Source organism: Dermacentor variabilis, chromosome 6, assembly GCF_050947875.1.
Source record: "Dermacentor variabilis isolate Ectoservices chromosome 6, ASM5094787v1, whole genome shotgun sequence".
Lineage (NCBI taxonomy): Eukaryota > Metazoa > Arthropoda > Arachnida > Ixodida > Ixodidae > Dermacentor > Dermacentor variabilis.
In genome coordinates this window covers 71234369-71248433 of record NC_134573.1, presented here as the reverse complement: position 1 = coordinate 71248433, position 14065 = coordinate 71234369, and the positions used below count along the sequence as shown (strand labels likewise).

General features: G+C 43.2%; 1 protein-coding gene across 1 annotated transcript in view; it reads right to left on the bottom strand.

Moving 5' to 3' along the window:
* The window catches only part of LOC142584849 (lamina-associated polypeptide 2, isoforms beta/gamma-like), a 29495-nt gene that overhangs the window by 8908 nt on the left and 6522 nt on the right, over window positions 1-14065 (bottom strand). Inside the window, exons 2-3 of the mRNA XM_075695152.1 lie at window positions 5874-5985; window positions 3072-3255 (exon numbers count right to left, since the gene is read on the bottom strand). Of these exons, the coding sequence (XP_075551267.1) occupies window positions 3072-3255; window positions 5874-5985 (296 nt within the window). The remainder of the gene's footprint in view (window positions 1-3071; window positions 3256-5873; window positions 5986-14065) is intronic.

Sequence of the window (14065 nt, the reverse complement as noted above, 5' to 3'; positions counted from 1 at the left end):
AATAAAGTTTGGGAATAGTAATGTTCTTTCACAGTGGATAATTTTTCCTTTAGTATTATCGAAAGATCTCGAATCTCATGATTTTTGTTTCTAATTTTCCTTCTACGTTTTAATTTACGCTTTAACTGAACGATTTCTCGGTTCACCCAAGGATTTCTCTTCACTTTTTTTATCTTCATTGGAATATAGTTATGCATACAGTAATTGACTACATATACGTTTAAACTTATGCCACAACGTATTGACTTCAGCTGCTCCATCAAACGTCTCCAGCGCAATGTCCAGGTAATCTAGGATGCTGACATCACCTGCTGCAGCAACAACATTTCTTATGTGTATTGTTTCTCTGTGAAGCTTGACTGGCAAAACTTTTTTTATGCTCAATAGGACAAGTTTGTGGTCTGATAGTCTGTCATTAAGGGAAACGGCATAATCAGAAATCCTGCTATTTTTTAAAATTTACTTATACTTCGGTCTTGAGGGTACTACTATTAATATTATTATTATAAATACAATGTCAAGCACTGCCTGAGTAGTTGTTCCAATTCTAGTTGCTTCATTAACAACCTGCGTAAGATCTCCGCTAAATACCATGTCAAATAAAGCATCACAGTGTCTGAAGTCTGCTGAGCCAATCTGTCGTACATCCCAAAGAACATCTGGCAGGTTAAAATCACCTGCTATAATTAGATGTGTGTTTTCAGATACATTGTCAGTCAAAAAGTCGTGAACCGATTTTAGAAATACAAGAGGGGCATTAGGAGGTCTATAAGCAGCACCAATTATGTAAAGAGAGCCTCACAGCATTGATCTACACCAAATACTTTTGCTATCGGGGCATTCGCACATCATCATAAGCTCAATATCTTTTTTGTGAACAATCGCTACGCCACCACCACGAGTTTCACGATCCTTTCGAATAATTTGATAAGAGGGGGGGGGGGCATTATTTCGCTGTCGTCTATGTCCGAGTGCAACCAGGTTTCAGTCACAATGACAATATTGGGGTTATACAGAAAAAGAAGGTGCTCAAATTCAGTGGTTTTGTTCACTAGGCTGCGAGCATTAATATTTATTAGCGTGAAATCTTGAGTTTGGTTTCTACGGTGTCATTCAGACTCACGTGAAGTTGCGTTTTTCTTGCTTGTTTTTATTCCGCAAGACTGCGCATCGTTCCATGCATACAACTCGTCAATAACAATCTTGGTGGACTCTTACAGAATAAGTCTCCAAGGCACTGTTGAGTGCTGGAGATCCTGCACCAGCCGCTTTATTACAATCTCAAGTGCTCTTCTCAGACCTCCGTTTGCCAATATCAATATTTTTTTTTACATGCTCAATCATCTCATAGGGCCAAATTGCACTAGAGGAAAGCAAGTTGGTTCGACCTAGGGGCACAGCAGGCATAAGATGCAACTGCCCAGCTGCTGGCCGAATAGCCACTTAAGAATGCAATGTCTCTTCATAAGGACATGACTACACAGAATGGGTGAGCGTATCGGATGAAAGCAGGCTTGACAAAACCAAACAGAAAAGGCAGTTTTTGTCACCTTGCAAATTGTATGGCATAGAGTTATTACGAACCAAAATTATTACAAAAATGCTTCTAACGAGCCAGTAGTGCAATGAATATACAAAGAACAGGTTGAGTGCCTGTCGAAGTAAACAGCAGAGTGGCACCCATGCTGTCAGAACTATCGTTTCTTGAGTGATTCATTACTGCTAAACTAAAACCTAGATGACCTGCATAGTGAATTTTGCGATAAGGGCACATTCATGAATAAATAAGGCACCGATCTCAGAGGCAGATTGACTTTAGGTTCAAACACTCCGGCCATGTTGACTTGAATCACTTCAGTACATCTCACAGAATTGTTTGCTATGCACAAAATGCCACACCATTCCGAGTAGACCATTCCAGGAAGAAAACGATCACTAGCGACTGTAGCCGATTATACACTTGGCATACAAATAAGAGCATTTGCCTAAGCCAGCATTGGCAGTGAAGTAAAAAAAAATTATGATTATGAGGTTTTATGTGCCAAAACCACTTTCTGATTATGAGGCACGCCGTAGTGGAGGACTCCGGAAATTTTGACCACCTGGGGTTCTTTAATGTGCACCTAAATCTAAGTTCATGAGTGTTTTCGCATTTCACCCCTATCAAAATGCGGCCGCCGTGGCCGGGATTCGATCCCGCGACTTCGTGCTCAGCAGCCTAACACCATAGCCACTGAGCAACGATGGCGGGTGGCAGTGAAGTCGGTCTGCTCACAAATGACATCACTGTGTATGCAATATGGTGGTACAGTGAATAAAATGGTCTATAGCATTTTGTACTCAGCAGGGGAATGCTGTACGCGGTGTACACGGCTAAGCAGTTCTGCATCCTCTTTTGCCACCTGTAGTGGGCTGCTGCAGGTGGCTGGGACAACACATGCACACACACATAACCGAGAAATGATGCTGGTGCTGCAAGTGCTGCTGCAGTTTCCGTATAGCAATTGCTTTTGCAATAAAAGAGTGAGGAAAAAAGAAAACATCAGGAAGATCCTCTGCATCGTGGGAATCGGCGTAAATGAAGCTTCGATGAGTTTGCAAGACAGAGCAGCACATCACGATAAGAAGTCTGCTGCAAATTTCAATGAATGCGTACTGTGACCTGCCCGTTGGGAGTCATCAGCAGCGGTGGCATACCTTGCAGAGAAAAGGTAAGTTTTACCAGAAGCAGTATTTTTGATTTATCACTTTCAGTGATACTATCAGCTCCTCGAGACTTCGCATGACTTGGCATCAGATGCATCCAAGTACACTGACGAAGCCGTTCCTGGCACAGATAGTGCCAGAAATGCTGTCAGCCGTAGACGCTGACGCACCCAGTACTGAGTCACGCTAAACCTCACATTGCATCCCTGAGAGCAAATGGTGGCATGATTAACGACAGATGCTACTCAACAAGACAGTAGACAATGACGTCAACACACCAAATTGTGGAGAGGGAGGCAAAGAAAGCTTTGCTTAAAAAAAACAAGAAAAAAAGAAATAGAAAAAAAAAGAACATGCAAGCATACCCGAGCCCTATCCGGGATGGAGGAACGTCCTGCAATGGGGTGCCCTCATAGTCGTCATCGTTCTCAGCTTCGTCCTCCGTGGCTGAGAATGTGACGTTGAGTGGAGGGCTGGGAGGTGGTTTGGGAGAGCCACCACTGTTGATGAAACGCTGTAGGCGCTTCTCGTATAAGTTCCGTGTCGTGCCTGCGTGCATGCATCATGTCACCCAACAGTAGGCAGCAGCTTAAAGAGGCACTAGAGGTAAAACATGTTGATTTAGTCTGGTAAAGCATTTTTTCAAACTTCGAATTCCGCTTATTTAGCAGATAGTGGATGGCTATTACCAGAGAAAACAAAAGACAGAGTTTCCCCTCTTGGAGCTTGAGCTCAAACCACAGTGCTGCTACATTAGCATGACCATGAATTTCAAGGTATTTTCATGCATTCAAGCCATTTTTATGGAAAGGAAAAGCTGTCACTGATCAAGAACAGTAACCCTTGTTTATCAATGGGCCATTGGGTAGTCTCGAGCATATGCTACCCGAATGCCAAAACATCAGAAGCTAAACCAAGCATTTTAAGATATTCTTTCGATTTTGCATCTTTTGCTTGCTAGGCGTGTTCCAGAAACGCAATTTACCAATCTGGCTTCACGCTGTTTAGTGTACCATTAGCCAAACCACCCAAATGCGCGAGCACGTCACAGCCAGCTCCGTGAAACATTGGCCGATGCACTCTAATCATTAAAGTTGGCATGCGACACCTGTCAACAGTGGACATAATGGCTGTGGGTGAAGCATGACAGCTGTCAAAATGACAGATTACAGTTGCTGTAGACTGATGCCACATGCTGGCTGTGCGTGCTCGCAAGCTAAAGCTCAACTGCATGTATGTGATTCTCAAGTGACAGGTCTCATCATTGTGGAGGATAATCTGTTGCTGCAGTGGTCACCGCATGCTTGTGCAAACACATAGCGGCAACCGGTCTGCTCGATTCAATCTGAATTAGCTGTTGCTACTTGCTCTCGCCAGTGACGGCCGGAAATAAATGGTAAAAATCAGCCTCCACTTGGTCTGACCTCACAGTGAGGGCAAAGTATTGGCTATGTTTAGTCATTAGTGTGATCAGTTGTTTGTTTTGACTGTTAGGTCTTAGATGCCACCAAGAACCACTGAGGTGTTTTGATTTCTACCTACCGGATAGCAGCACAACAGCATATTAAATCAACATCTAGTACATCCTGGCTAAAATGTTCGCTTCATGGCATGTTGCACATTTTTTTTACAGTTCCATGATTGTGTTTACTCCGACAACAATGAAAACTTGTCACCGCTTCTATTCGCAATGTTGCACCCATGTTCTTGTCCCATGCCATAACACGGACTGCCTGTCCCTTTGCTTGTTGCCTGAATATTGTGTGCGTGTACGTGGTTACCTTTACAGGGTCAAGCCTAATGGCAATAGTGCTTTTAAGAGACACTAAGGGCCAGCACTAAACCTAAATTGTTATGTTGTCGTGTTAAAAGGCCTTGAAACCATCTGCCTTTTTCATGTTCCTGTGCTGCCCCCTGCCACATGCCACCGGAAACATTATGGAAGGATGCCAGGGCTTTCACCAGTTAATTTGTGTACCTTGTGCATTGGTTGTGCATTTTGTGGATAGCGATGAATTATTAATGGGGGCAGCATGTCATTCCTCGAGGCTATGCAGCACTCACCAACTACTAGCAGGCCTGAGTGCACTAATGTGCTAATAGTGCGGCCGATAAAGGCACGCTGAGTTCAGTATGCCCACGCGGCTACCTTGGAGTTTGCTGTTGCTGTTGCCTGCTCTTGCACCTTTCTCTTTGTATTCTTTTTACATATTCATTAGACATTTCACATATTCAAGAAAGCCTTCGCGCTCAGCATTCCGCATAGGATTTGCCGAAGTGGTGCGCTTGTTTATATCGACATCTACAGCCACAAATCATTTTTAGCCTGACATTAAGGAAATGCTGAATCGCTGATAAAAAATATTGTCAAAACGCAGTAAAACCACAGCCGCTGGCGAAACACATATCTGTGCATATGGGCTGCGTTGTTCCACACCGAGAAAAGTCAATATGAGCTGCCGAGCCACTTAAGCAACGGCAACACGTGATCTAGACACATACTACGGGTTGTTATCAATTCAGATTTTTTTAACTTCATCATACTTGCACTTTACGCATCCCATAAAATATTACAGAAAATTGTGCTTGGCATAAGTGCTCACTTATAAGACGTGTAGCTCTCTCGCAAAAACATGGATGCGATCGCTGACACCGTTCGTAATTAACTGAGCAAGGAGGTTGTTTATGCTGCCGTACCAAATGCACTGTCTCTTGCGTCCCGTTTGACGCATGTAATGTCAACAGTACTTCTCTGGCATTAAGAAATGTGTCAGCATAACAAGCTGACACAGCTGACACAAGCTAACAAGCTTACAGGTGTACAAAATTCTGCCGCATCCTCATGTAGTCCGCACACTAGTGTAGCGTCGCATCTCTGTGTAGCTAGAGCACTGTCCGAAGAGTTCAAGTGGATTGCTAAGCCTTTCTATCACAGACAGTGCTTTGCCTTTGGGTGAAATAGTAAATATTTTCCCATTCATTCAATTCTCACAAAGGTTTGCTTGTGCGCACATTTCAAATGGCTACAGTGAGAAATGTAAGTTGTTTAAGGGAAATTTAAGTTGCTTAAGTTGACTGCTATTGGGCTTTGACAGCTGCATGCCAGAGAACAAAGCTCGCAACCATTTGGAAGAAAACGTTCTGCCACTTCAGTAACAAACACTCACTGACAATGGGACCAACTGGCTCGCCAAATTCCTTCAACTTGGTGTAGAGCTCATCGTTGGTCAAAGAACGTACCCCCTCTGACACTTCCACAGGTAGGCTGGTGTCATGCCCCTGCAGAGGGAGACATCACGTGACGTGAGGATTCAGAGTAAAAAGCCTGTGAGGATGAGGGAGGGCAAACAAGATGCAAAGCAATGTAGCTGCAAGTCCAACTTCAAATACATTTTTTCCCATCTCGATTTGTTCACTACAAGCATAGAGAGCGTGCAATGCCTGCCTGAGTTATGTTATTTGTGCATCGCAAGGATGAACCATGTGGAAGACAGGCCAAGCAAGGCAGCTTCTGTGTCCATTCTGTGTCCCTGCCCTGCTGAATGCCAAGTACCTAGTTCCCATGCCTAAATGAAATTTTGAACATAAGTAAATAAAATTCTGGGGTTCTACATGGCCAAAACACAATATGATTATGAGCCACACTGTAGTGGGGGACTCTGGGTTAATTTGGACCAGCTGGTGGGGGAAGGTGGGAAGTTCTTCAATGTGCACCTAAATGAAAACATGAGATTTTTTTTTTTTTAATTTCAGCTCTCAAAAAGTTCTGTTAGACAAAAGGTTTTTGAATGAATGGATAAACGAGGAAGTTTCCTTTGTTGACTCTCGGCGCAAGAATTCCAAAAGAGCTGCATACAAAGATTTTTACAAGTGATGCTTTTTTATTTATTTAAAGATACCTTACAGGCTCCTAGAGCTATCGTGTAAGGGGGAGAGTACACTTAAAGATTATACAATAATTAGAATACATATGTGAATACATATACAAAAAATACAGTGTAAGAAATGCGCTAACATACAATAATGTGGTGTTAAAATTGTACAAAGGACAAACCGCATGCTTTTGAATGTGAGAGGTCAGTGAACAAGAAACTTTCACAAAGTTCACAACTCGAGAGGACAGCACCTTTCGAGTTGTTCTAGATAACCCCATTCTATCATTCTAATTGTTTCAATCTCTTGCTGTGGCTCTCACCGATGACATTTATTTACCCATATTTTAATTTTTTTCTAGTAGGTGCATGCACGCAGTGTGTTTAACAAAAGTAATTGTATAGCTAACGTGTAAATACATAATACAAGTGTGCAGTGCACATTATTGAAACAATATTATGCGTGCATTAGCTTCCATGCATCAACCTTGCAGCAAAGGCACATTTTGAGGCACATTTGCAGAGCCTTCGATTGGCACTATGACTTAACCCTTTCAGACAGTGTACACAGTTGTGTACAGTGAGATAGTGCATCAAAAGCAAAAGCACTCATGAAAGTAATGATATTTAACATGTGCCACATACATTTTGAAACGCTTATAATTGGAATTGCACTGCAAATTTGAATAACATGCGCGGAATGTTTTAGCAGAATGAGTGGAAAGGTAGACGGTTTGGCGTTTACTCGATGCCAGTATGTTGTATGTAGCAGGTTCACTTTCATTGGTTTTCACAATGCCATGCACCAGGCTTCATTTTCAAGTCGCTGAATAAGTGATTTTCAAGCTTTTGAAAACATGAGATAGTTTATGTTCTCATATTTGATGTTCCTGTAGCGAGTTTTTGCATGGAGTCCACATTCTGCTAAAGCGGCAAATTTCACTAAACAATAGAAAATGTTTAATACTTTTCTACAGCTGTACACTTTATGATTGTGAAGACGCAAGAAATGTGGTGAAAGTAAGTTTTCAAGTAACGGGATAAAGCGGCATCTGAAAGGGCCAACAAGCCAAAACCGAGAATGTTCTGTAGCAAGCACAGGTTGAAAACTGCACAGGAAAGACAACAATTGTTCGTTCAGGATCGTAGATGTTTGTCAAGCGCCACACAGACCGCAACCTATTCTACCTATATATAAATGGCACTCTTACTGTTGCTAAACCGTACAAGTACGCAGATTTGTGTCAGTCTTATGTGTGTGCAACATAAGATACACGACTCTGCTGCTGCATGCTTCCCAGCAAAATGCAGCAGAGTTTTCTTCTTTGCAAAAGTACAACAATATGCAGCTTGCATCAGCCCTGAAGCTGGTTCGTAGAAAAAAAGTTATTCTTACTTAGCAGTGCCAATGTGTATGGTCAATTTTCAATTGTGGGACAAATAAACCGATTATTTAAATTCAGAAAATTTAGTGCGAGGACAGGCGACACATTTTACCTGGGAGTGAGGGTAGGAGGAAAATTATGCCCCGAGGGCTAGGGAGGGCAGGTAAATCTTACAAGGTGAAAATGAGGACGAGGCTAGTGAGCTGAAAGTGAGGGAGTAAAACAAAAAAATGAAGTCATTTGCCAACCTCTGGTCACTAATGCCCTTGACATGCAGGCAAACTTGAAAGCTTTCAACACCCCTTGTCTTGACTTGAGGGTACTTAAAGAAGCAAGAACTTGCTTCTTGCTGGGCAAGTTCGTGCAGTTTACCTTATTCCTTTAACGGTAAATAAAGAAACAGTACACAGTTGGTAGCGGCGCTTGCGTGTGTCGTGTTCTCTGCACTCTAAAATCAGTTCACACTTTTTGGGTGACTTCAGGGCCCGACGCTGCCACATTATTGGGGCGCCCGAGTGAGTGCTGTTTTGCCTCCTCAATAATTCTTGCTCCGTGGGCAAAGGTAAGTTGCGTCCACAAATGTGCATGCTGCGACTGCAAGGGTTAATAACAGTTGCACTTATAGAAACTTCGTGTGACCTCAAAGAATTATTCACTTAAGTGACGGCCTCATATGAGTATTTACAAGACCTCGTGGTAGGAAACAGTTCAATTTTACAGTCAGAGTCCCTTGCACCACCAAGGGACTGGCGTTTCTCAATGGTGCAAGCTTCCTTTATGTAATTGTCTTATACTTTGCTATCACTAAAGGTTTATATATACAATCATACCATCAGAAGCCAAGAAACAAGGGCACCAAGGACAGCATCGCATGCGTAAGCAAGGACGTGGGCTCGTGCGTCCCCTGCATGCAGCTCTTTTTTCATCCACTTTCATTTCCATTAGTTTATTATTTTCTTTAATTCAATTATTAAGTACATGCAATTTACTCTATGCTGTAGTTGGTGCTTGTTTGCTTCCTATGGTACGACTAATAAATATCAGGCCCTCGGTTTCCCTTTTTCTCATTCACACACGTGTGTGTGTGTGGGTGTGTAAAGCTGGTTGGGCCCCTCCACCGCCTGAAAAATTAAACTCCGCCTGCAGTTTTTGTCACAGGGAGTTTCCGTTTGATATGATAGCAGAGCTGCCTTTCCTGTGCTCGCGGTGCATCCGGTTCCGATATTGCCCTGATTTACAGTTGAAATCTGATGAATATTTTGAATGAAGCGCAACTTTTAACAACAATAATTATAATAAAGACTGCATTTGCTATTTAAAGAACTGTCCCTAACAAGCAGTTAATGAATTGTCATTAATTAGCCTTCTAAAGCTCACATTATTAGCAGCAAAGTATGTCCACTTCACCTAATAACTCCTTCGTGAAAACGCCACATTCGCTGCACTCAGCCTTTTTACAAATGATATGCTGTCTCAAAAGAAAAAAAAAAGCGCCGTGTAGAGATACTGAATATTAGGAGAGCAAAAAAAAAAAAGAACAGCATAAGAAACGCAAATAAAGATAAATGACGGCGTCTCTGGACTATAACAATATATTGTAGCAGGTAGGGTATTGATATATAACTGCGCACAAATTGAACTTTATTCAAACATGCAAGTGAAGAGGAGTTGATACAGGTGCCTTGTACCTTTAAGATTTCTTTCGCTTCTAAAACTTCGTGCGGTTTCATCAAAGTTCCTGCTCATGATTTATTTTTGAAACAGTGGCACCCATCCGTAACCCCTACAGCGGAAGGCTAAATGCACTGAAATAGCATAGTTTATGTTGTACTTGCGTTCCCTGATCCGCTTGTTGAGACAACAGCCTGCTTGTCCTATGTACACTCTTTTTTAAGAGTGAGCTAGCTATTTAAGCTTTTAGTTTTGCCATGGAGCATTACCAAAAATTCAGCCCAGCTGTGCACCACCTCGCGATGCCTAGCAACCACCTGAGAGAGCCCTGAGCCACGTAACCTCCCTCACACCCCACGCGCGTAAGGCGGAGTTGTGACGTCACAGGCGGGTAAAAGCTTGGAACAGCAGGCGCGACGACACACCTCTTGCCTCCTCTACTCCGTGCGTAAGTGCTGCTGCCTTGGGAAGACAGAGAAAGTCTGGATGCCCGAAGAAGAAGCGGCTTACCAGGAAGAGTGCCGTACTGCTAAGCGAGAAGCGAAGCGTTGCAGCCGAACTGACTCTGAACACCGCGCCGAAGCTGCGGCTGAAAAGAGGACGCCGAGTCGAGGATCCAGAGTTTCAGTCCAGGGAATGCGAGAGTCGGCGCCTGAACGCTTGACGTCACTGAGAAAGTGATCCTGGCTTGCGACTGCTCGAAAACTTCCAGCATCAAGCCCGCCGAGAGATAGGGGTGCGAACAGCTGATTCCAGTGTGAATTTCTGGGCTCAGAGTTAGAGCACAGCTGTTGCGTCTGATTGACTTTGGTTCAACATAGCCGTATCGTAACCATATTATGACCACTGTGATGTGTGGGGGGCTGACCGGAATGGAAATGATGAGACTTAGTCCAGCCACGCATAACTTAGCCAAACCTAAATACAACTTTGTAAAACCTAGCATAACTTCGCAAAAGCTAGAAGCAACTTGGAACAAGCCTAACATAACCTCGCAAAACCTAGAACCGACTTAGCCAAGCCATGTAAAAGCTAGGTGATCACAAGCTCTGCTGTTGACTCCAGCCTTGCACCACTAGTGCAAGCTGCGAATTTTTTTTTTTTTTACGCGACAGTGGGATGGAGTACACTACATTTTTTCAGCATCTGACAAACTACTGACAGCGTGGCTTAGGGTAGCTTTTGCCTGAACTAGCTCCATTGTTAAGCTGATGGCATAGACTAGCAAGGTGATTAGGCACAGAAAAAAAGAGACATCAATCTTTGCCCTTCTGCCAATCTTTTTTAAATTATGGCAGAAGCGACATAAATACAAATTAACACTTTTTTCCACCTCAGCCCTAATTTGATGCCAATTATATGGCATTGCCTATCTTTATTTGTATTTTTGATGCTATTCTCTCACTATCATGCCAATATTCTGTATTTATATAGGCCAGTTTGTCAGCAATAAAACTCTTGTTAGTTGTAGCGCTCATTACGTCTGTTCTTACATTTCTTGTATCCTCAAATTCCTCGCGCTGCTGCTTTAGTAGGCAGAACACACTAGTCTATCAGCTCGTGCTGCTTCACAGCGAACTAAAGCCTTCAGCTATTCGGTGCGTGCCAGGTGTCGCTATTGCCACTATCAATATCCTTCACTGCAACATACAAGATGCTTCACGTATGGAAAGCCCTGCCTACAAACAAGTGTAGTGCGTTAGGAGATTGCACTGACTTGAAAGTGCATGCACGGGACAAGCACTCGCATCAATCCAGAAGCCAGTACTGCACATAATTTACAAATCAGTTCATTTGTTATGGTGATCAGAAACTATATTAATGTGCAGGAGAGCTCAACTGTAGGAAACGACCTAAATGAATTCGAAACTTGGGCAGTTTAATCTCATTTTCCAGGACTCTACTAACTAAAATGAGAAATTACTAGACAATTCCATGAACTTTTCAAAGTGCTCAGAAATTCACTGACTTTTCCAGGTCACTAAATATCCTGGGCCATGTAAAGAACGAATGGCAAGGTGTGGGTCCACCATATTGTGGCAGGTTCTGTTTCCAAACATGAAGGTCCATCAATAAGAATAAAACCTTACGCACAACTTTACTATACAACCTCCCTCATGCTCCGCAGAAGTTTACAATGCTTGCAAAGCAACTGAATTACAGTGGAAAAGAAAGTTTGTTTGCCTGCAAAACCAGTCATCTGATCAAATTTCTTTCCTCCAGTGCCTCCTCGAATGGTTCGCACGTGTCATTACCACTCGAAGTGCCATCTGGTGAGCAAGGAGACTTTGCAAGATACTCGAGGGGCAGCTCACGAATGCTCATAAACGCTTGCACGTGCAGCATTAGGATAAGCATTATCATGGCCTGGCATCACAACTCAATGTCCCTGCGAACATGTGACATGCATGTTTAGCATGTTTCACAAATGTCACCAGCTGTGAATTTTCTACACAACTGCTACTGAGATTGACATGCATTACCATACTTAACTTTCATTTGTCTAAAATTTCAATGCGTTGTACTCCTTAACTCGTCAAAACTCTGATAACTGAACTTATCACTGAAGTGGGGAGGCCATCTTTACACAGAGACCATGACAATGTTCAGCTGCGTGCATCTGCCACCTATCAGGTATTGTTTACACTGCTGAAGCAGTTTTGTCAACTTATGGATCAGTAGCCTGTAAATTTGAAATTTTACAACAAATTTAACATCTTTATTTGAGTGGCCTTCGTACACTTTCCTTTACGTTTGCATACTCCTTATCCCCGCAACAACAGAATGAATTATTGATAACATTCACCATCCAAAAGAAACTGAAGCTGCACTGGAGAGCTTCAGATTAATTTTGACTGCATGCAGTTCACTGACGTGCACTCAAATCATGGCACAAGTGTTCTTGGAGGTCACAGCGGAAAATGGCATTATGTATGGGTTGACACCACCAGCCTTTTCATAGTGTGGAAGAATGACAGAAGTTCAAAGGAAGTGTGACCTTTTAAGACAGGCTCTTGGAATGCAGCTGCGAGTTGAAATACAGTGCGCATATCAACATCTTGCGACAATGATAGATCATAATGTGCTAGAATAGTTTGCGACTACCCGATTCTTTGCTCTGAAAAACTGTACACAGATAAATTGCGGGGTTTAACATCGCAAAGCTGCACAGTGGGCTATGATGAATGCCATGGTGGAGGGCTCCAAGTTAATTCTGACAAACCTGAGGTTCTTAAGAGGACACTAAAGGCAGATTCTAAGTTAACGTGGACAGTTTAAATATCACTACAGAAACCTCGCAACTCTTGTTTCGTGCCAATGAAATGCTTAGCTTAAGAGAAAATTGCATCTGAAGGGTCCTAATACCTTTATTGCAATTCAAATCTCCCACCACCCAACTGGGGGAGTGGCGACGTTGCATACGCCATCACCACCCTTTGCTGCCGTGCGCGAGCAAAGCGGCGCCCGACAGACGGCGATGCCGAGCCAAGACAGAGTGGCGGATTCGCCGCTGCAGCTGCTCTTTGGTCAAGTGGCGTAGACCATTCAGACATCCCGCGACATCACATGGAAGTTGAATTCTCTGCTACTTGCAGTCAGTGCTAGTTTCGCAAGCCAGCAAAATCAGCACAGCACAACGCTATAACTATTGAAATGCAAAAGTGTGGGCGCCGTGGAGTAGAGCGAAAACAAAACCTTTCGTACGCCTGCGTTGTTAGGGTTACTTCAATGAGTTCTTTTTTTCAAAAAGTGAAACAGAACTGGACAGTAGCATTTTATTTCGTCTTATAATACAATACAAGGATGCTTTGTGGAACGAGTGGTTGAGTACTAGTGACAGAATCTAACTGAGGAGTGTTTTGTCATTGGGCAAGTACTTGAATGCCCCAGGAGAGTCTAATCATGTCCTGCATTTACCTCAATTTCTCGATAATTAAAGCTTTGTTCGCGATAATATTGATGCCTTAGAGATTCTCGAGGACTAGTCTATCAATTTAGGTTGACTCAGTATTTTCCTTTAGCGTCCCTTTAACAGTGGAGACAAAGCAAGGTGCTGTACGACTCACTTCTGTGTGAAGTGTGTGAGCGGCCTGCTCCAGTTTTTGGGGTGATGCCCGACTGTGGTTGCTGGGTCTGAGAAAGGTTGCACAGGCTCTTGGGCACACTAATAGGCATGCAGATCTGCCAGCATTGCTCTTAAAAAGCAATGGTGTTGGTAAAGGTGTCTTCATGTTTTTGAGTGAGTGTATGGCCCAAAGACGCTGTCATACTGTAGCGCCGCGGGACAGCGGAATCATGGGCACAGGGTGCGTTGGTTGGAGTATGAGCCAGGCAAACTTAGGCTTCACTCGATCCACCGCAAAGCTAATACAGCCACAGGTTCATGCATGTCATGTCACTTTCGATGGTGTGGAGAAACAGCGCTTGAGG